This window comes from Hevea brasiliensis, chromosome 2, assembly GCF_030052815.1.
Source record: "Hevea brasiliensis isolate MT/VB/25A 57/8 chromosome 2, ASM3005281v1, whole genome shotgun sequence".
Classification (NCBI taxonomy): domain Eukaryota; kingdom Viridiplantae; phylum Streptophyta; class Magnoliopsida; order Malpighiales; family Euphorbiaceae; genus Hevea; species Hevea brasiliensis.
In genome coordinates this window covers 13,075,093-13,100,535 of record NC_079494.1, presented here as the reverse complement: position 1 = coordinate 13,100,535, position 25,443 = coordinate 13,075,093, and the positions used below count along the sequence as shown (strand labels likewise).

The 25,443-nt window shown below is 29.0% G+C and overlaps 1 protein-coding gene across 1 annotated transcript; it reads right to left on the bottom strand.

Annotated features, from left to right (window-relative positions):
• Nucleotides 1–1,406: 1,406 nt before the first annotated feature.
• LOC110664184 (1-aminocyclopropane-1-carboxylate synthase 3-like) lies at nucleotides 1,407–3,779 on the bottom strand. The gene is made up of 4 exons (XM_021823757.2): nucleotides 3,503–3,779; nucleotides 2,896–3,027; nucleotides 2,652–2,812; nucleotides 1,407–2,474 (listed from the first exon to the last, which is right to left on the bottom strand). Exons 1-4 carry the CDS (start codon nucleotides 3,647–3,649, stop codon nucleotides 1,505–1,507), a joined length of 1,410 nt encoding a protein of 469 aa, XP_021679449.2. The 5' UTR covers nucleotides 3,650–3,779; the 3' UTR covers nucleotides 1,407–1,504.
• Nucleotides 3,780–25,443: the final 21,664 nt, after the last annotated feature.

Genomic DNA, 25,443 nt, shown 5'->3' with positions numbered 1-25,443 from the left:
GCGTGCAAGTTTTAAACAAAATAAAATAATTAAAAAATTAAAAAGAAAGCTGGACACTACTATAAGTAGTGTCTGGCTTTTCTTTTAATTTTTTAATTATTTTATTTTATATTTTAAAAAAATATAAATATTATTTTAATAAATAATGTTATATAATTAATATTGTATATTATAATATTTTTATTATAAAAAATTATTTTTTTAATTTAAAATTAAATTAAATTTTAATTAAATAAAAAATTAAAATATAAAATGTTATTAATTTTATTTAATAATTACTTTCCGAAAATAATAAATTACTAAATATTTAATTAAATTTTAAATTAAAAAAAAGCTACAATATAAACTATTGTTAATTTTATTTTAATAATTATTTTAAAAAATAATTAATTATTAAATTTAAATGTTATTAATTTTATTTTAATAATTATTTTAAAAAATAATAAATTACTAATTATAATTAAGCATTATTATTAATTTTTCCTAATTGTTAATTTTCTAAAATAATTATCTCTTAAGCTCACTTAGGGAGCTCTATTCCTCGTGGTGTGTCGTATTTTGATATTCCTCCACGTGGGTTAAACAACTTGCTTTTCCAGGATCTTTGCGGAGTGGCCTTTCTCAGGTGTTGTTTCATTTAGCTTCCTTTGTTTTGTTGTTTCCTTCCTTTTCCTTAAAAAAAAAAAAAAGAAAGACTAGAAAAGACAATTCTAAAAAATTACTAGGAATAAGTTATTAATTATGCTATAACTTAGGGACTAAATAGTAATTTACTCTTAAATTTATGTAAAGATGTTCATTTCATTATGCAATGTGAATATGCAATGTGAATATGCCGACATCATAAATTATTCGAGCATTTGACCCAATTCAAATCTTAGAAATCAATCGATGAAATTGGAAATTTTGCTCAGACATGGAGTTTGGGCAGATTTATTAAGGTGCCTAAAATTGGACTTCTACCAGTCTGAAATATATATATATATATATATAGCACTAAAATTGGACTTCTACCAGTCTGAAATATATATATATATATATATATATATATATATATATATATATATATATATATATATATATATGTATGTATTCAGTGCCAGCTATATAGATTCACATGTTATTGTTAGATATGGTTTTCTTTAATTATCTCCTAGGAAAACAATATATAAAGAATCAAATTAATTAAGGAAGTGCTACGTGATCTTTGTATCATATGATATACTTATTATAAAACAGAAAAAAAAAAAAAAAAAAAAAAAAAAAAGAACTCCTCTTTGTACACTAATATATGTGTGATTTTCAGATGCAGGATATATATAATTGAGGAAGAATAGACTAAAAATAGACAATACCAAGCATAAAGCAAGAAATTTGCAAATGCGTAAAAGGATAAAAAAAAAAAAAAAGTTGTAATTGGTTGGAGACGTAAATATATAACAGCTAACGAACTGTATTGTACGCAGAAATGTATTCGTTTTTGCACTGTCTAGGAGACACATGTCTAACGATCTGATTCGCGATCATGTGAAGATAATTTGGAAACCCACTTGTTGATAAGTGATCTTTGATCACAGATCATTTGATGGTACATGGTGATCTTTCTGTTCCTAGTGGAGGTGACGGATTGTGCAAAGTCCTTGATGCGTTCCATTGCAACAGTTAGCGTTTCTTCTGACATATTTGCAAAGCACATTCTAAACCAGCCTGGCTCAGAGCAATGACAAGAAGACCCAGGTGAGATATTCAATCCAACTTCACCTAAAATCTTCTTCCATAGTTCCTTCTCCGCTTCAAACGTTTGCGTGCTTAACAAATGCCTCATGTCCACCCAGCAAAACAACCCAGCATTGCTTTTCAAACATCTGATTCCTGCATTTTGAAGCCCAGAAACGAGCATTTGCTTCCTCTTTTTCAGTCTCTTCTGATTTTCCTTCAAGTATTTTCCAGTAAATTTCTTGTCAGAGAGCATGTTTGAGAGTAGGTACTGAGTTTGGGATGAAACTAAGCCAAAGCTGGACATTTTGGTTGCAGCAGAAACTACTGTTTCATTGTTGGAGTAAATCATGCCAACACGAAAACCCGAGAGGCCTAGATCCTTTGAGAGACTATAAACAATGTGAATGCACCTCGATATCTCGGAGTTCGCTAGCTGTCTGTCCATTAGGACTTCTGCTATGCTTATGTAGTTGGGGCAGTCAAAAACAGTCCCTGAAAAGATCTCATCGCTTACTATATGAATATGTTTGGCCATGGCAAAGCTAATAAGGAGGTTAAGCTCATTGCGAGTCATGGATATGCCTAAAGGGTTTGAAGGATTCGTGATCAATATTCCCTTCACTTTCAAGTCGAGTTTTAGGGCTCGTTGGTGGGCTTTTTCTAATGCAGGCATGGTAATTCTAAAGCCATTTGAACTTGAGCAATGTATTGGAACAATTTCAACCTCAGTTCGCCATTTAAGATCTCTGTCAAACCTGGCATAACATAATTAACCACAAAACTTAGTTAATAAACTGAAAAATAGCTGATTAATTATTTTAATATAAGAAAATTATGATTTTAACAATGAATTATTTAATAAATAAAGAGGAAAAAGAAGGGGAGGGGGGGGGGGGGGGTGGTGGGTGGGGTGGTTAAGAAAAAGAAATTACCCAGGATAGTATGGCGTAGGAAGAAGGAAGGCATCACCACGTTCAGCAAGGCAAAACATTAGAGTTTCATTAGCAGAAGTTGAACCAGCAGTGAGCACAAGCTTGTTTGGATCCAATTTTACTTTGTTTCTTCTTATTTCAGCCATGAACTCCACTAGTGCCTGAATAATTAAGTTCAGGTTAAGTTTATGCATACAAATGAGCGATAAAATTAAGCATGCGCAATATATAGTAGGAAACTTACATTCTTGAAAGCAGGCAAGCCATGATAGTCTTGGAAGAGAGCAAGTTCTCTGAAGACAGATTCTCCATTTCTCTTAAACCCCACAGAGTCTGGGTTATTTTCTAGCCAAGATTCAAGAAGGTCGAAGGAAAGCTGCGGAAAGGTGACAGCAATTGAGTTATTAAAATGATCTGGTAAGCAATTGGAATAAATAATGATAATAATAATAAGAGAGATCGATCGGCTTTTGACTTTATGTGATGGAGAGATCAAAATAGACGGTAAATATAGACGTGGTCTCCCCATATATCTCGAAACACGGGAGACAAATTTTCAAATGCTGTCATTTAACATTTCTTTTTCTTTTGTATTCACATGTGAATACAAAGTTAGCTTCCTTGAAGTCATGAAATAGTTATTGGATAATATCTTTTTCTGAAATAAAGATTATAATATATAATAATTATTATATAAAAATATATTCATGAAATAATTTTTAATATAATTATCTTGTGAACTCAAGACTTTATTAACCTCTAATTGAAAATAAAATTTTTATATGTAAATGAAAAATAATACTTCCATTACTATATAATTTATTCCATTTCTCAAATGGAATGTAGCTTACCTGATTCTCTGCAAGTCCCATCTGAACAATCCCATTTGGATTCTGAAGTTGGTGATATGGATTCTTCTCGTACTCTTGCCACCCTAGAAAGTAAGAAGATTCTTGCCCATGCGAATCAGAACTAGCTTTATAAGACAACATATTCATGTATATATATCGATCATACACTACGTACAAAATACAAATACGTAGCTAATAGCGTATATAAAACCCTAAAGATATTTAATTAAAACAGTATAATCTTATAGAAGTCGGAAAAGGAGAAAGAGGGAAAGTGCTATAGAGAGAGAGAGAGAGAGAGAGAGGAAAGCTCTTTGGAAGCAAGGGTTTGGTGGAAGTGAAGGAGCAAAGGAAAGCTCTTTGGATGCAAGGGTTTGGTGGAAGTGAAGGAGCATTTATATAGGAGGGACAAAGAGAATGGCAGATGACTCACTTCCCCGACAATACATATCAGTGAATTGATTTTGCTGACCAGAGATAGACTTTTGTTGTTTTAAGCCTCTGAAAAAATTTACAATATTTCTGCTTCTTATTATTTTGTTTTCCTATTTCAGTGATTGTAAGTTTCAAAAGTCTTCATAAACATAGAATTAAAAATTTACCTAATTCTCACCCAACAGGATTATATAGTTGACGGGAGTTCATCTTTTCTATTAATTAGCAATTGACTTTGTTAGAGAGTATTCTAAGATTATTTATTATAAATATATTAGATTAATGTAATAAAGACTAAAAAAAAACTTAATTTTAATTAGTGAAAATTATAATATTAAAAATATAATCAATTACAATTATATATATATATATATATATATATATATATATATATATATATATATATCAGAAAAATATTTGCAAGAAAATGGCACATGTCATTTTTATTGGAGAGCTTATCATTTGCTACCTTCTATAAATAACACTTTTTAATACTAATTATTATTTAATTTTTTTTATTTTTTTAATTATCATTATTATTTATATTGCAATTTTAATATTTATGATTTAAATTATTATTTTTTTTAAAGTTTAATTTTTAAAAATTAAGACTTTTATAATTAAATGCAATATTTAAAATTTATTTATATTATTTTTTTATAAATTTATTTGTATAAAAATATTATTTGTCACATGTCACCGTTCATAATAATAATAATAATAATAATAATAATAATATGCCACTGATGGTTATTAATTTAAAAAAAGTTGGCCATTAATTTGTTATTGTCATGACTCTTCAGTTATTTTTATGATTGAAAATTTAATTTCCTTTAAAATATTTGCTTCAAATTAAAACTAAACATCAAAGGATATTTGAATTTTTGTGAGAAATTAGTTATTAAATTTATTTTTTAAATATGTCTAATTATTAAAGTAATATATCCATTAATTTTTAAATTTTTTTTTAAAAGAAATGTCAATATTAAATTTTTTCTGTACTTTCTAAATAGTTGTAACATGTTTATCTACTTCAATCTTTAAATATATTATAATTATATTTTTATTATTTAAATTAATTTTAATGTTTGTATAAATTTAAAATTTTTAATATTGAAGTTTATATAAATTTAAAATTTTTAATCCTGTTTATACTTAACTTCAATTAATTATAAAATTTTATAAGAAATAATTAACTAAAATAAAAAATTATTAAGTAAAATATAAAAAATACAGTTAATCTATAACTTATAATTTATCTATATTCTATATAAATATATGAAAGAGAGGAGAATATTAGGATTTCCAAAAATACCCATGATAATATTGTATTTTGACAATAATAGACAAAATCTAATTGCCTATTAAAATATAAAATTATTTGAAATTTTATTACTTAAATTAATTTTAGAGTTTATGCAAATTTAAAATTTTTAATTTTGCATATACATAAATTCTATTAAATTTTTTTTAATAATATTTATATGAGAATTTTATTATGATTTTTATATAATAATTTTCTTTTGTTAATTATTTTTATACATTTAATATTTTTGTTAACAAAGATAAAATAATCCATGACTTAAGAATTTTAAGATTTATATAAATTTTATAATTGAAAATAAAATCACGTTAATCTATAATTTATATCTATATAATTTATCTTGTAATATATATAAAAGTATAAATGAGATGACGAATTTATTAATGAACTAAAGAAGTAATCCAAAACTAATATTTTTGCTAACTAAGTTCTATCAACATAGGAATCGATGACCCATAGTTTTGCAATTTGGCATTATAGATGGTAACTGGAGAGTGAACTTAGAATCTTCGATTTTTTTCTTTAATTTTTAAAATTTCTTTTTTTTATGCAAATAAAGTTTATTTTTATATAAAACCTAAACCTAATTAACTTACAATACATTACACGTTATAATGGGTATATGAATGAGCATTCCGACAATTGCTTTGCTTGAAAAAATCATTGATTGAGAATTTTCAATTCTTCAAGAATGGTGAGATAAAATTATTTTTGCTTTATTACCTTAGCTTTCTAGCATAATTTATTATTTAATTTTTTATTTATGTATCGATTTAAATTTTGATATAGTGCTGACAGAAAAGTCTTAAAATAATATGAATAATTGTGATATTTTTTTAATTTGTTCTTAAATCTGTGTAATTAATACTAACTCAAGTAAGTTTCTTTTGCATTTTTTTTTTATTTACCTTTCAAAATTATATGAAAGTTACATCAATAAAATACTAGCCCAATCGCAACAAGGCATGTTTAAAGATGTATGCATATTATCTTTCAAGGACAAAAACTAATGAATTTATTTTTTTTAATTATTTTAAATATATTTTATGCTTTATGTAGTTTTTATTTTATGTATGATTAATAATAGCAATAGTGATGATTATGGATGAGTAAATTGTCACAACTGTTAACCTCTTAATTACTTTTATATAGAGAGAGAGAGAGATTCACCATGCAAATGGAGAATAAATTAATTGCACTCATCAAGAAAATTTTCTTTGCACTTAAAAAAGTAAATTCCCAATGGAAGTAATGAACAATATAGTGCAATTAATTCATTCTCAACATGTCAGTTGAATTTATTAAAAAGGAATATAGGATAGAATTGTAAAAATTGAGAAAGGTTTTTTTTTTTTTTTTTTCATTTTTCCTATAGAATATACACAATAAATAAAAAATTAAGGTCAAATTCATATATCATAAATATTATTAAAATATAGGGTGATTACATTTGTATATCATATATATTATTAAAATATAGGGTGATTACATTTGTCTATGTTTTAATTTGTACTTTCGATATAGCATATATAGGTCTAATTTTTATAAACTTCATTAATTTAGAGATATCTTAATTTTTTCATATAATATACTAATTATTAAGAAAATAAAAAAAATTCAAAATATTTTAATATTTAATGTTATTAATTAGCATAGAAATTTCTTTAAAATTACATTTTGAAAAACTAAATCACGAGCATGAACAAGGAATATAATGTGCAACGCAAATTACTAAAAAGATTAGAAATTACTAAATATAATTATCATCCATTATCATATTTCTTAATTTTTAATTTGAAAACGTGAATCACAATAAATTTAAGACTCATATTTATTTTGAAGGAAAATAAAAACCATTTAGTATAATATCTTTAAACACATTGACTACAATTATATTTAGTATTTACCCCAAACGTTTAACATTTCATTAAATTATAAAAAAATTAAGAATTATATTATTATTATTATTATTATTATTATTATTATTATTAAAAACAAAGAATAATTTATGGCCATTAAAAAAAAAACTTATGATAATTAAGGCCACTATTTTAGGAGTAACTGCTAACTTATTTAGCTAAAGTAGAGTTTTAATATTTTAAATAATAACATTAAAATTCTTTCAATTTTTGAATAATTTGTTTTAATTAACAATAATTTAATGGTCTAATTAAATCTGTTCTAAATTTTCTCTATCTCTTTACCTATAAATATTTGATACTTTTTATTATTTAACACACACCAAACTTTTTTCTTCTCATCAAACATTCTTTATTCATCTAATTACTCTTACATCCTTTTTTAATTTGCTTTATTGTTTATATTACTTCTTTCAAGAGTTATTGGTCTCGATTCACAAATCTTATTATTTTTAATTCTTATTTTAATTTTCTTACTCTATTAAGAATAGTGAAATTAAAATAAATTAATTTTTTTGCACAAAAAGAGTTGAACTGGTATAAATTATAAATTAAATTAAATTAATCAAATAAAATTAATATTATATTATATTTAAATAATATAAAGTCAACCTATATTCTCTATCTAAATCACCCAAATACACATTCTACATTCTTTTATATAGCTAATGCAATTTTTTCTTAAAGAGTTGAAAGATACCTTTCAAGTCTTCCTATAAGGGGTTAGCAGTTATTTTTTTCCCATTTCATTTTTATTCGCTTTTTTTGCATTGGATTATTTTCCCATTTTACTTAAGCAATTATATTTTTATACATAAAAATAGAATTAAATACAAAATTTGACTACAAGCAACAATAATTAGAAATATTAGCTAAAGTCAAATAAAAAAATAGAATATATACAATAATTTGGTCGATGAATCAAATGTTAAAATAGTATAAATTTATAATCTTATTAGATTAGATAGTATTTTAATGTCAACTAATTTATTTAACTGATAGCATTAATAAATTTTAAATTATTTTTATAAATAAAATAATATTACTATACTTTAAATAAAATAATTATATAAACTACTATTAAATTATGTATAAAAAGAATTAAAAAAATATTTTTTAAATAATTTTGGGATAAATTAATTTAAATAGATACTATTAAAATAAAATAAAGTTTATTTAAATAAAATTAATTAAATAAAACTTTTAAATAAAAATTAATTTAATAATAAAAATTTATTATTTTTTAAATTATGTATAATTTTATATATAGACTACGGTAAGCAAATTAATGATGATCTTGTATGATGTATATAATTTATAAAGGAACTTAATTGGATCCAGTAAATCGCATTTAACAAGTGTCACATCTCATAGAGGAATTACAATAGGGGCCAGCTGGGCAACGCGGTCTGATTTAAAAATTAAAAAAAAAAATTTAAAAAGGGCTACGCAACACGGCGAGAAACCTAATCCTACAGTGGATAGGGTTACCGACACAACACAGCCATGATGCCTTCACTACAAAACTAGTGAAAATAAGAGACTATATTTGAGAACAAGTTAAAATTAATGGTCCTCAAAAATATTTTACTTAAATAATTGGGGACAATTATTTTAATTGTCTCCTGTTAATAATATTTATGACGATAAAAAATATATAGTCCCCTAAAATATTTTATGAAAATAATAAAAGATAATTATTTAAAAGTTTTTATCCCCGATGATATAAATTTTATATACGAAGAATATGCATACATATGTCATCTCTAAACACGATAAAAACTAATCATTGGGATCATTTTTTATTGTCCCTATTACATATATTAGGGGACAAAATGTATTATTATCACTATTTCTATAAAAATAAGAAATGGGACTAAATTTTTAATTGAAAAAATAAGTAATATTTAATAAAATAATATAAAAGTATTAAGGTCCACAATATTAAAATTTTTGCAAATTAGAGAACATATAATTTTCATTTCCTAATAATTCTTAAACTAAAATTTAATCATATGTAAAATTTAATTCACTTTTTTTTTTAATAAAAATAATTATTAATGAAAGATAAAAATTAAATTGGTCATAGATGATATAATTTTTTATATCGTGTTATATTCTCATGATCTTTAAATTGTGACTTAATCTGAAAATTTTGTGATAATATCCTAAATAAATATTTTATGAGCTTCATAGTTATAGCAAAGGCTTCATAACTGCAAAAATAATGAGATAAGGGAACAAAAATAGGAGACCAATCATTTTTGCGATTCTTATTAAAGAATATTAAATATGATAGGGATGAAATATTTTGTTATCCCTATTTCTATAAAACTAAGCATTGGATACCAAATTTCTAATTAAAAGGATATGCAATATTTAAATAAATGAAAATAATTATCGTCTCTATTAGCTTTTAAATTAAAATTCATTTATATGTTTGATTTTATTGACTTTTTATAAGAAGGTAGTAATTAGTAGAAGAAATTAAAAAAAAGATATAAAGGACAAAGTAAGGAGAGTTTTACAATGTGATTTTTTGTATTTTGATATATTATTATGCGTTCTGAATTTTTTTTTATTTTGTAATTTGATACAAAATATGATAAATATTAATAATCACTTAAAAAATTATAAAAAGAATTGATATAAATGTTAAAAAAATTTTTTCTTTTCAGAAAATGCATGTCTCTAATATCTTACATTACATGTTATGTAATGAAACAATAAAAAAAAAAAAAAAAGAAGATTACCATTATTTGGGAACCCATCTCTTTTAAAAGACTTAATTAAACAAGGAAATGACCTTATCATACTTCAAACAAAAATCAAGGAAGTGGTTATGTTAGGGGAAAAAAAAAAAGCAGGGGTGAGACTTTGAGAAAGTTTTAAGAAAATATTAATAAAAAATAAATTAAATAGGAAATTTCTTTTTTGAAAAAAAATCATATCTTATTATTTCTCATGCTAATTGCATACAAGAATTCTTCCACCCATTTCACTTCCAAACCTAATTTTATTACACACCTAAGTCCAGAACGCTTCATCTTCTCTTGAAACAATCTCCTTTCTTTAGTACAATCTAAGAGATGTCTGCTGTTTTGATTGTTGTCGATCATACACCTTTTCTTTAGGTAGTAGTATTTTAGTCTTTTAACTATTCTCCTTTGTTTTCTTTCTAGTTTTTTCTTAGTCTCCATCGATGTAATCCTAATACCCATCTTTTGATGGGGTTTTGTTAGTTTTGTCATGAGGAAGCTCTGTTTGTTGAAAATCGTTTCCCCTAATGTTTGCAATGGAGCAGGTGTTTGCTGGCAGTTTCAAAGGTGAGTATTGATCTGGTCACTATTGCCATGCCTCTTCCCCGATTCGTCCAATTGGCCCTAATCCAAGGTTCTCTTCTAGTTTGTTGCATTTTCTCCGTAATCTTTGGGCGTGTGCGTGTTGAGTAGGGATGGAATTTGTTTTTGAGTGAGGTGATTTGATATCCCTCTGATGTTGATGCTCTTCCTCTTCATGTTTGATGTTCTCAAGCTATCTTTTTTATCTTCATTTAAAGGCTAGTGAAGAGTTTGCCGGTGAAGGTGAATTCGGCACCTGCAGCAGTGAAGATTAGTTAATCGAGTCCTGCTCATTTTAGTCTAAGGATTGTTAGGGTTTGGAGATCCATGATAGTAAGACTGGAAAAGAATATTCTAATTTGTTAATAGAAGTAGCCAGGTTAATTTTTTTTCACCTTTATTGTAAAGAGTTTGGAAGTCTTGAGTTCGAAGCTCCTCATCTACCTATTTTAAGATAATTTACCTTTATAGTGAAAAAAAGAGATAGACTATCTCTTATTATGTAGCCTATCAATTATTACTCAATTTATTAGATCTCCATTCAATGAAAAATATTTGAATTTCAAAACATTTGTTCTGGGAGTACACACTTGATACATTGAATTTAAATATTCAAATTTATAAGTGAACACATTAAGTAAAGAAGGATTTAGTGTGGGTTAGAACACCTCTCCCACAGTCCCATAATTTTCTTTTCAATATATTTAAAAAATTAATATAATAATTTAAATTTGTCCCACTTTTAAAGATATATTTACCTTCAAATTTAGATATATTTATAATTATTTTTCTAATTAATATTATCAACTTATTCTTATAAAATTAAAATAAATTATATATATATATATATATATATCAAAAATATAAAATGAGAGAGCATAAATTTACATATATATTTTATTTACTTAGACATAGTGGATGAAATACAAATATATGCACTTTATATGAAAATATATAAATAAATCACAATATATATCTTATATTTTGTTCATGATGGATCAATCGACATAAAAAATTTTCTGAATTTTTGGATACATATATTAACTCATAATGAAAATTTTTATATTTTTGTCTGACCTCAAAAACAATTTTATATTTTAACAATTAAATTATATATATATGTGTGTGTGTGTGTATTATTCAATTATAATCGAATTAAACTGATAAAATAAAATTTGATTATTTTAATAAAAATACATATATATATATGTGTGTGTGTATTATTCAATTATAATCGAATTAAACTGATAAAATAAAATTTGATTATTTTAATAAAAATAGGTTGGATTTCATTCTATTTTCAATTAATAATTTTAAAAATTTTTTGTTCGGTTACCTTTAAGTTGATAATTGAAACAATTGAATTTCCTTTAATTAATATATTAATTATAATTTTACTAGTAATATAGTATTTATAATTATTATTTTATAATTTTATTAATAATATTTAATTTGTGATTATTCTTTTATTAATACTATATAGTATTTATTATTTTTATATATAAAATATTATAAATATTTTTATTAATAATTAATTAATTAATAATATAAAATATTATTAATATTAGTAATATTGGTAATATATATTATATTTCCGCTTACTTCAATTGTATCCCATACCAATAGAATATTTTGAGTCTCCAGGTCGAATTGGAAGGAAGAAAAACCACGTTAGAATTGCTATCAGGGAACTTTACATGGGCCATGTAGTGTTACACGCCCCGTGTAACTTTCTGTCGCTTTGTTTTTTGAGTTTTCTTCTATCTAGAAGGTTGCACGGGGTCCAGAAAGTTACACGGGGTAGGTAACATGGCCTGTATAATGCTTCTAGCCCTGTATTCTTCATGTTTTGACCTCTAGATCTCTTCCAAACTCGTCTTTAGCTCTAGAACCACATAAAAGCACCTGATAAAATATAAAAATCAAAGAATTAGGTCGGATTAACATGTTTTCTAAAATATTACTAAAAATACATTAAAAAAAAACATCAAAGACACTAAATGCTAACAAGATGCAATGAATATCAACCCTAAACGTCTATATAATTTGGCTCCATTAAATATCCCCAAACTCAAACCTTTATTTGTCCTCAAGCAATGAGAAACTATATGCATATAAGAGGTATTTTCCTTTTGAGTATAATGAGAATTGAAAATTTAGACTTTTAAGGATAACCTTAAAAAGATCAACATGTCAATAACTCATCAAAATGCTAAGAAGTCAAACATCCATTGTATGTATTAATATTTAGCAAAGAACAAATTACTAACTCAAAACATATCCACACACACCAGTTATAGGAAATTGCTTTACTTAAATAAGCACATGTACACTTAGCAATCTCTAATGCCTCTATATAAATGTATTGAATTTAATATCCCAAGTCCCATAGGCAAATCTCCTAACCCTATCTCCACTAATGTAGCATACACTATCAAAAAATCAAAAGGTCTTTTCATAAGATTGTAATAAGGTTAAAGCGTAATAATGTGACAATCAAAGAAAAAGGATATAAGGTAATCAAAATATGAGAGCAATTAATCTATTAAAAATTAAGACACACTAGAATTTTTTTTTTTTTTTATTTTTTTTTTTTCATGGAGAGAAGAAATTTAAAAATTGAGTATAGTGCTAGCATACTTCTTGATACTTGAATAGGGACTTTGTTTATAATTATTTGAATTTGAGGTACTTATCCCTCTTTGGTTTTCACCCCCAAACTCATTCTTTGAACACTTGGGTGGATTAACTCTTTTATAATTTATTTCCATAAACTAGCACCTCTATTTTATTTCTTTCTCAATATTTTCTCTTTTCCCCTTTTTTTTATATAGTGTACCTCTCACTTTAACAGAAAACCTCTCTCATAAGGATAAATTAAGAGTTTGGGCTAAGGGCTAGGTAAATAATGTTGGTAAACAAAGAAAAACATATAGGTAAAAATATAGGCTCAAGTTGGGTACAAGAGATATATTTTAACTAAGGGTTGCTAAGGCTTAATGAGGCTATATCAAAGAATGCTTAAATCATCTTTTAAACAAGAGTATGCTAGGATTTCACCTCGATAAGTTTAAAAGATCTATTCTAAGACTGGTGAGACAATTAGAAAATCACATCTATGCACATATACTTGCTCTAAGAACTCACAATTTCATTGTAATGGAATGATGCACACATGCCCACGAAAAATAATTTATACAAAGTCAAATATCAACTCCATTATGAACATTCTTCCCCTTATACTTCTCTAAGCAATCGACATATCAAACTTCTCAAAGTGTTTCAATTGCCCATCAAAACAATTCTCATCATATTAGAAGAGTGAAAAAAAAATTGCAAAATTTTTATTAATTTTATGACTAAAATGCAAAAAATATAAAAATTTTCTACCTAAAATGCAATGCAAAACTTAACATGCAAAACCTATTGCACCCCCAAACTTAAATTTGATATTGTCCTCAATGTCATCAAGATAGCACAATCAGGTCAAGAGCAACATCATAATTGTAATAACAAGGAAAAGCTAATGGATATAGAATACTCCCCCTTGAAATGTGCCTTCCCTTGAAGATTTGTGATTTGGATCTCCGTTATTCCTTTTAAGTGCTTCTTGAACTTATAAAATGAACAAAAATCGAAACAAGTTTGGGAGGGTGACAAAACAAAAGAAATAAATAAATACAAATATTAAAAGTAAAACTTGGGTTGCCTCCCAAGAAGAGCTAATTTAAGATCTTTAGCTTGACTCCTTTTAGAAATTCTAATCACAAAGTGGCTTCCACTCATAATAGTTGTCATGTAACACCACATATGGGTCTTGATTTATGATACCCTCAAAATTGGCAAGATTTGAAACAAGATTGCATGTAGCACAAACAACACTTGGCTTGGAATGATATGCTTGGGAAGAGGACTGCTTTAGCTCATGGAGGACATATGATGATGCAAGATGTGTCCATGATAGAAAAGGGTCTTCTGGTGGTGTATGTATAAGAGTCATTAATGAACTCAGATTGATAGTCTTAATAATTTCTTCATCTACCACCTTTATTCCTTATTTGTCTTCATGTAAGCACCTTTCCAATGACCTCCCAACTATAAAAGAGTTGTTTCCTTCAACTCTAGGTTCCACTTCTTCTTTAAATAACTCATATTCTTATGGGAACTCTACTGGTAAGTCATCTTCAGAGGAATTTTATTCTTGAGGCTCAACTTTTTCTATAGGTTCAAACTCCCATGAAGCTAATTCATTCTCCTAACCTTGTTCATTTAATTCTTTCTCATAAAGTGATAGTTCATTATTCACCATTAAGTCGTCAACTTTTTCCAATGGAGCTACTGCCTCTTCAAGTCCCGCTCTCTTCTCTAGTTGCAGCTCGAATGGTTGGTGTGAAATGTTAGGTTGATAGATGTATGGGGGGTATTGGTCACTCTAACCCTGCAATGAAGGATCCTAATACCAATGGTAATCAAAATCTGCTATGTCATTCAATAAGTGAATAACATCCTTATGGTCTCTTTGAAGAACGTGATCACTAATAGCCCAAGCTCCATTATCTACCCAATTCCTTATTGTTTCATCCAAACCATTGTAGAAATTGACAGTGAGTTAATGACTTGAAAGATTATGATTGGTAAATTACTCTACCAATTCATTAATTCATGAAGAATGCTAGTGGGGCAAGTCATAAGAATGGTCTTACTCAACAAGATAGAAGAGGTTGTATCAATGGCAAAAATGCATTTTATGATCCTTCTTCGAATGGACATAACACAAGCGAAAAAGGATCCTGGTGCTCCTTTTACAATCCCTTGCCTAGTTGGGAATGTTGTTACTGGATATATATTGCTTCAAAGGAAGTTAAAATAGAGAATCATGAAAGGCTCTCTCGGTCTACAATAGGTAAAGCTCAAAATATCCTTTCTATTTCTAAAATACAAGAGTACATCCCTATGGACAGCATTACTACAGTGAAAATTTCCTCCTAAAGGGGTAATGCAGTTTTTTTTCCATTTGATTCTAAGGATATTATAGAGGGTTTTATGAAGGGTGAAGAGTCATGGCTTAGTAAATGGGTGATTGATTTAAAACCATGGGAACCAACATCCAGTTCTTCTAAAAAAGCCATTTCAATTACATTACAAGGGGTTCTATTGCATGTATAGACAATGGAGTTCTTTCATTGGATTAAAGGTTGTTATGGTGAGTTCATCCTAGCTAATAGTGATAATCAAAGACAGATGAGATTTGATTTTGCTAGAATTCTAGTCCTTACAGATTCCCTTGAGGCAATAAACAGAGTTATCTCAATTGATATTGATAAAGTAAGGTTCTTTATTAGAGCCTCGAAAGAACTGCTTTTTGGTCTATATGAATCAATGGTTAATATGCCAAATATTTCCAGTTCAAGCTTTAATGAAGAAGGGGATAGATCGAATCTAATTCCTTTGGGAGGTAGTGATAGATCAGAGGACAGTGGTGTCAGTACAAGCGAAAGAGTCAGTTCGAAATCTTTAGATGTGAATACTTTCGATGAAGACAGCTCACAATATAAGCATGAAGATCCAATGTTGCATGTGTTTCAGCTGCATAATCCTATTGTGTCCCCCCTATCTCTATATCTAAAGCTCACTCTCCTAGATCAAACCAAATACATGTAGCCCACTTCCCCTGCATACACTTCGTTGCTCGGGGTCTCTCCATTCAATGATTCTTTAGTGCTAGAGATTAGTAATTGCTCTATGGAAGATGGTTGACTTTATGTTTATCCCTCATTGAATCCAGTGATGTTTAAGTTGTCTTGTGTTGTGCCTTGCCTCATGGGCTTAACCTTGAAACTGACTTGGACCTCTCTCTCTCTCTCATCAAACCCGTAACAATTTGGCTATTATCCCTTTTAACAAATCTATTCAGGCAAAGGGCTCTTTTCCTTCTTAAATAATCATTTTAAGCTCTCTTGGATGCTCAAACATGTCATGACCTGACTTTTGGGTTTGACCGACACTAGGACTTGGGATGACATAAGGCCCCTGAAGCCTGTAGTAAGCCTACATAACTACAATCCAACAACCAAACTCAAAATGGAGGGCCCAAATTCAAGAAAACAAATGGACAAAGTCCAACCATAAAATGGATAATCTAATAGGGAAAAAAGTCACTCGACCTATATCACAAACAAAATCACAATTGGGGAGCTCAGCTCACCCAAAATCTAACATTACATAAGTGCCTTAAGTCAAATATATTAGTTTTTCATTACAAGAATACTACTATAGTAACTACGGAGTTCTAGATTTGAATAATAAAATTAACAATTAATACATTAACCTTTTTGAAATGCCTGAGAGAAAAAAACTAGGTTAACTCCAAAATAAAATCCACTTATCACCTGGAAAAAAAGTAATTGAATAGGGGTGAGTGCTCGACTCAGAGAGCTAGATATTAATGATAATTATAATTTTTATAACTACCTAAAACTAATGCATTACTAAGTATGAAATGCGCATCGAGTACTTACATTAAGCAAATCACCCAATTCTCGTACAAGAAGTTAATTTAGAGCTACACACGCACTCAAAATAGCATTGCAATACATACTATGGGAGCTTATCTCCTAACTAACTCTCTTATTTCAAACCTACCAACAAGCTTAACTCAAGCCAAACTTTCACTTAAATCCATGTGCGGGGCTAGCAGATCAACCTAACTTTCCATATCCATAAGGACTAGGTTTCAGTGAAACTAGCGCAAGCCATGACTACCAGTCCAATCCATATCTATCCTATACCACATATGTATAACACACATAGCTCCAAAATTATCCTCAAGGCTACAAATACAAGTAATTAACATTAACTAAATATGCAGCAAAAGGAATGCCTCTAATAAATTTTAACTAATTATATACATAAATAAATATTTATAAAAATGTATGATCGTGCCATATATATAAATAATATTAAAATTATAAAAATAAGCAATATCTAACTCACAGTGTAACCCAATGCCTATTGATTCTGCTGGGAAGAAGAAGGTGGTTAATTTAGATCACCTAACTAAACATGCCAAATAACTATCAAGAATAGATCAACAATAATTAATTAAAGAAACAAAAGACTTTCTAGGTTGCTGCCAAAAATTTGGCAAAGTTTTCCCTATAATGAGGATCTACTATTCTTGCAAGAAAACACAATTTATATCTCAACAATCTAAAGGCTTTAGGCCCACAATACAACGCAACACAACACAATGCCCATTTAGGGCTTACCAAAACCAATTAACTAGTATTATTGCTCAACTTTAACTCAAGACCCTAAAATTCACTATTGTCCAAAAATATTCAATTCACTTTTAAAAAATTTTATAAATATTCTTGTACGTCCTTAATAATATTATCTTAATATTATAATTGAAATTATTGTATTTCATAAGCTCACGAATATTTTATTAATTATCAAGCTATAGTTCAACCTAAGGCAAAAAGAGTAAATTTGCATTCAGGGTTATCTATGCTAATTCTGACACCTGGAATGCATATGGGGCATTTGAAAATGGTAGGAATGACTATAACATTGACCTACTTCTGAGGTGGGTGGCCTAGGCTACATGTCCAGACCAAAATTATAGTCCCAGGAGCCAATGGAATTGCTATGAAATGAAAGTACCTACATGAAGCCCAAAGCATAAAGGATTAGAGAATAATTTTATTTAACTCAAAAGATAGTTTTTAAACACTTGAAATCTCACCAATAAGCTCGTGGGTCTCAAAAAATTTTTAGTGTCAAAAAATTCTTAAATTGAAATCGTTTCAAAACTCTCAGAGTGTACAACATGCTAGTATGCTTAGTTTTTTGAGAAAATTTCCATTTTAGGAAAATTTTGTTTGGAAGTCAAAATGGGATAAAACTTTCGAAGCTCGATTCACGCAAACCGGGAAACAATAATGCGCAAACTTGGTATCTACATGATACCCATAAGGAGAGGATTGTTTAGATACCCAGAATTACATAAAAGGTGATAAGAGAAGGAAGATATGACCCAAAAGAAGAAGAAAGGAAAAAAAGGAAGAAAAAAAGAAAGAAAAAGAGAAAGAAAGAGAGAGAGAGAAAGAAAGTTAGGGGGGGTATGTGCACGTTATAATTCTTCTTCTTTTTTTTAACCTTTTTACTTTTAAATCCTTAAACTTTTTATTTTCTTTCAATAATCTAAAATTGTTTTCAGTATAGTCCAAAATACTACAATTAAATTAAGTTTAATAATAATAATAATAATACACACAATTTATTAAAACAACAATATAAAATATATTTAATACATGAATCATAAAATTTTAATTAAAATTAATTTCATATAATTAAGATATTATTTATTTTGAATTATAGCAATATATTTATCATTTATGCTATTAGTATAAAATAATATTATAATCAAATTCTAAGTTAAATACGTTTAAAATTAAAATTCCAAACTTGAATTTAGAGCTTCAAAATAATTTCATAAGAGAATCTTTAAATAATAAAATAAATCTTAAAATAATGCAATTAATAAATAGTTTGTTTTCTTTAAATTTTTAGGGCATTATAAAACAAAGGTGTAAGAATAGGCTTATTTCAGACCTGGGGTTATCACCTAAGCTTTCTAGAGGAGCAAAGTTTAAGAAAACTTGCAAAAAAGCAACAAAAATTATGAAGCCATCTGATAGTGGTGTTAGTAGGATGAATAGGGTTCACAAAAAGTCACTTTGCTTGGATAAACCCTCTAATCTTCCCCTTGATCCAAAGAAAGAAGCTGGGGATACTATTTCTATTGGTAAGAAATTGGGATTGGTCTTCTCTGAACCAAATGAAGTGGTGGCATAATTCTTTGTTAAGCAAGTAAAAAATGATATGAACATATTTTTAAGTAAAAGAGATTGTGTTTTTTTGCCTTGGCCTTGGGTTGTTCTCTCTTACTAGTTTTTTAAGTTTGGTTCTCTTGCAGTACTATGTTCTTCCCTTTTTGTCTAGCTTTGGTTGTTCACTATTACTGATGCTTTAGGTGGTTCTTGTTGATTCCTGATCGGTTCAAATTTTTATGGCTTCCTTTGCATCTATTAAAGTCCAAGTCCAAGTGTTAGATTTACTGAGTTGGCTCTATTTCATAGGAGTTGGTGTAGTTGTTGTCTTTAGTCCTTCTTAGTGCATACTGGTTGTTGTTTTGGATAATTTGTTTTGCTTTGTTGTTTTGGTCTTACTCCTTTTTGTATCAGTGAGTAGACAGTGTTATTAGGTGTTTTGCATTTTTTTTTTTTCTGTTTGGCTTCTCTGCTAGCCTAGTCTATTCCTCTCTTCTTTATTTATATTCAATAAATTTTCTTTGCTTATCAAAAAAAAAAAAAAAAAAAAAAAAAAACACTTTAACACCTCCATTACTACCTATGAAGCTAAGACTTGTCTTACTTTAACCATAAATTCACAACCTCAAAGTTGGATGATGCATTTAGGTGCCAATTTTCTTCTCACTCCTATTAGTGACAACATCATTAATCCAATCCCATATCATGGCAATGAAGAAGTCACTATAGGAAATGGTACAAAAATTCCGCTCTCACTCTAGTCATTTGCATGAATCAGGTTCTTTACTACGGCCAAAGTAAAGATGGTCTCTACAATTTACCTCTTTAGTTGTTTTGCTCATCTTCTCCTCAAGCCAACTCTGTTGAATTGCATACTTGGCATGCTCACTTGGGCCATGCTAATGATTGTATAGTCAATAAAGTTTAGTTCTAGTATAATTTGTTTGCATTAAATAAATTAGTTTCTACACCTTGGCATTTTGTAGTGTCAGTAAAATGCATAAGATACCCTTTTCATATTCTACAACAATTGTGTCCCAACCATTAGAGTTGGTCTATTTTGATGTCCAGGGGCTATCACTAATACCATTAACTGATGGCTACCATTATTATGTTCTCTTTTACGATCACTTTAGGCAATATTATTAGGTCTATTTTCTTAAAAATAAATATTATGTTCTCAATGTATTTATTAAGTTTTGTCATTTAGTTAAGAGATATTTTTCTTTGCCAATAAAAAGCTTTCAAGCAGATTGGGCCAGGAAATTTTGAGCATTAACTGAACACTTACAAGAAACATAACTTAATGAGTTTCCTACCCACACACCCCTAAACAGAATGGTTGTGCCAAGTTCAAACATCGGCATATTGTTGAAATGGGTGGTCTTGCCTTATTACACCATATGCATGTTCCACAAAAATATTAATACTATGCTTTTGAAATTACCATTTATATCATAAATAAAATCGCTAAAGTTCACCATCCATCCACCACCCTATTTAAACTATTATTTAAAACTAAACTTGATTATTATCATTTACGAGTTTTCTGTTCATTGTGTTACATGTGGTAAAAGCCATACACTACTAATAAATTAGATGTTTAGTATGCCAAGTGTGTTTTTCTAGGCTATAGCAAGGTCCACAAAGGTTACATCAACTTGAATCTTTCTAATGACAAGATTTATATCTCTGGTCATATTCAATTTTATGAAAATAAATTTCCTTTTGCAGGTAGGATTCAAAATGGCACCAAATCCACTACTCTACTTACATCATTGCAAATTATACTACATCACCTTCAGTAATAGACACATCCACTCTTAGTCCACTACTAAGTATCTTAAGTCTAAGATCGACCACTACCATGTCTCCACTCCCTAGCCCATGTGCCGACAATCTAGCTTGCCTTTGTCCCCATCATGTAATATAAATACAAATATCACTGACCCTTTATCACCACATCCACAACACACGTCCACTCCTTACTCACAACCTTCACATTTAGTCACCAAAGTCCAACTAATCCCACCTCTCTTAATCATGATGCCCTCTCCATTGTTGTAGATTTGTCCAGTTATCAACAACTTGCCCTTCCTTTACACACTTTCCCTATGACCATGCAAGCTCAATAGGAAAACTCAAACGAAAATTGTTTGCAGTAACCACCCTCTCCTCCTTTACCATAACTACCTATTATCGTAAGGCCATAGCACACAGTGAATGGCTAGATGCCATTGCAAAAGGAGTTCAATGCACTCATTCAAACTAAAACTGGACACTTGTTACTAAGGGAATCTACTCAAAATGTTATTGGTTGTCGATATCGACTTTCTTGAAACCTTTTTAACTGTTGTGAAACCAACTACCATAAGACTAATTCTTTCTTTGGTTTTTCAAAATGATTAACATACGTCGCAATTAGATGTTTTAAATATGTTTCTCCATAGAGAGCTCGATGAACTAATCTTCATGGAACAACCTCCAAGTTTTGCCAACAGAGAAAAGCCCAATCATGTACGTTGGCTGCAACGTTCTCTTTATAGCCTTTAGCAAGCTCCAAGGCAATGGTGCAAAAATTTGAAAATTGCTTTATTGTAATAGCCCAAATCTGGACTATTACTAATGCTAAGGGAACAGTAAATGAGAAGCCACTTAAACCCATAGCAAGTCTAAACATTTCTTTTATAATCATTGGTGGGGCTCATTTCCATCATAAAACATATTTAAAAAAAGAAAACAATTTATTTTTTTCATAATACATTTGGTTACAAGTACAGTAAACCTTTGTACAATTGCATATCATAAAAGAAGTAAATCTTACTTATATTTTTTTAAATCTAACCGAGGTAACAACCTCTGGAACTCATAGCCTGTATGTGCTAGATTGTATTTTCATCTCTTGTCTCTAAATGGGGAAGAGAGAGAAAAGGGGTGAGCTTTGGAGCATAGTGAGTAAACACTTACTTAAGGAATGCAAACATATATATATATATATATATATATATATATATAATTTACATATAAACATATGTAATGCAATATCCATATGGGGTTTATAGCACAAACAAGTCACATCAAGGAAATTCATGTCACCAGTGGTCCCCTAGCCATTTTGTAAACATAACATAATTCTAATATGCTCGACCCATTAAAGGAGCTCCTCAGGACTTCCTCTCAATCATAAACATGATGGATACCAAGGACACATAATTGATATCTTACCGGGAGGTTGTTTCAGGAATCCTAGTATCCGAATGTTGAAGACACATAATTGCCTTACCTAATATCCCCTTTCTTTCTTTCATAAGTGAACTCATAATGCATCCATGCCATAACTTTTACTTTACTTTACTTTCCTTTCCCAATGGGTTATCCATGAATTACCAACACAACATAAGTATTTATGCAGTATCTTCGTGAACATAAATTATACATTTATATATAATAATCCTAAAGATGCATTCATATCTAATAACATGTATCATGATGCATGAGTGCATATGTATGAATTTAGAAAATATTTACTTAAATTTGAATATCATTGGGGTGTTGGACTCTATTACCTCACTTACTACTATTAGACCTTAAAATCCCTTAATTATAGGCTCTTAACCTCTTATCTTCATGTCTACAAGGAAAGGGATTTAGAGGTTTTTAGTTTAGAACTTAAACATATTGATTTTGATTTGGGATTTTCAACCAAGGCATCTTCAGTGGCTAAAGTCATGAATTTTAATGGCTGAAGTTGGCCATGAACTATTTACATGACTATTCACATAAATTGGTTGCCAAATATTGGTGATTCAATTACTGAACTTGCAATTTATTAGAATCTGTCCATAGTGCAAAAAGCTAGGGTTTCAACCTTAAATCCCAACATCAATCTTAACTTTCTCACTCTAGGTCCATTTTATGATTTTAGACCTTAAACAACCATAAACATTCATTATTAACTTAAGTATTTGGATTTAAATCCAAATCTCACAACTTTTACATTAAAAAATCTATAATATAAATCTAAACACTTTTCTTACCAAAATGTATCATAGATCTTTTAATCAATTAAGAAGAAGGACAATGAAGCTTATCTCTCTTTGCTAGGCTTTCATTAGGAGGAGTTTCTCCCACTTCCTTAACCCAATTGAAAAAGGAGGGGAAAGGGTACTTTTTACACTTTGGAAAGGCTTAAAGTGATTCTCTTTCATGCAGAGGCTAGGCTAGAGAGTTTTAGGGCTAAGGGAAGAGAAAACGAAGGGAGAGAGGAGAAAAAGGAAAAGAAGCAAAAAAAATTAGGGAAAGAGCTAGAAAAACTCTCAACCCTTCAGTTTATATATTCATCCAAACCACTTTGGGGGCTAAACTTGTCTGGATAGGCTTGTTACACTTTAACTCCTTTTTTCTTGCTCTTTATCTAAACACTCCACTTTTTTTATGCTTCCTTCCTTTTGAGACTTTGTGGAACATTCCCTTCCATATACAGATTTTGCCTATCCTAACATCTAGTAAGTCATAGCTTTAAAGATTTGGCAATGAATTCTTCTGTTTTGCACTGTAATCAAAATGGCACTCAAATATATTGCTTAATCTATATTAACGACCTAGTGATTACTGGTAATGATTCTAAGTTCATTCTACAACTCATCACTTCTCTATGTTGTGACTTCATGCTCCAAGACTTGGGTCAATCAGATTACTTCATTGGCATTAAGTTTTGACACACCAAAAATGGGTTACATCTTTTGTATGCCAAATATATCACATACCTATTAGCCAAAGCTAACATGTCCACTTGCAACCCATTGTCCATACTAGTTTTTACAAACTATAAGCTGCATACTAATGATAGTCAACCAGCAGTTGATCCAATGTTGTACAGGGCAATTACTAGTGGCTTACAATATTTAAACATTACACAACCTAAAATCTCATATTCGATGTATCAAGTATCTTAGTTTTTGCATGCACCAATGATTGCTCATTGGACTGCAATCAAGTGTGTTATCCATTACCTCCAAAGTACACACAATCATGGACTTCTTCTCTCTAAGTTTCATAATCACCAAATGCATGTGTTTTCTAACATTGATTAGGCTACAAACAAAAATGACTGCAAGTCAGTCACCAAATGTGCAGTCTCTCTTGGTTCCAACCTCATCTCGTGGACATCCCATAAGAAAAATAACTGCAAAATCCTCTACAGAAGCTGAGTTAGGTCCATTGCTATTACCACTAAAATAACATGTCTATAGTCATTTCTCCATGAACTATCCATTTCTTAACCTCAGTGGCCCATTCTTTGGTTTGACAATGTCAGAGCTACCCACCTTATAGCCAATCCAATCTTTCATAATCGCATGAAGCATATCGAAGTTGACTTTACATTATGCGTGACAAAGTGGCCAAACATGAGCTGGAAGTGCGTTATATCACCACCACAGACCAAATAGCTAACATATTTACTAAAACACTATCTAAGCTTCATCATCACGAGCTCAAGAATAAGCTCACAATTCAACTCTCACCCGTTAGAATTGTAGGGGCGTGATAGGGGTTATTGGTTTGGTGTTTTATTGCATGTAGTTATCTTTGTGTATAAGTGATCTTTATCATCTAATTTTTATCATATAGTCCATGCTTATCACATCATGCTATATATATGGTTGTATATGACAATACAATTATAAAGAGTTCAACCATATGTTTATAGAGATAAATACTCTTATCAAGGCCAATGGAACCCATTTTAAGCTATTACATGGACTTATTATATATAATAATGATCAAGGCCATATATATTTTCCATCAAAAACAACAAAACACACAAGTTTCTACGGCCAAAAAGCTATTATCTCTAAATCAAAGGTCACCTAATCCAAATAAAACAGATTGGTATCTAGTAAATGGATTATTTAATAAGTCATGACAAAGCCATAGGATATGTTAGTATAAACCTTGAATTCTTTTCAATATATTTACTTAGGAGTCACTTCCAAATCCTAGCTAGTCTTCCATACCTTTTTCTCTCCCTTATCTCATGGAGTTAGGGACAACTTATAAACCAATTGAATTTGTATTCATATACTTT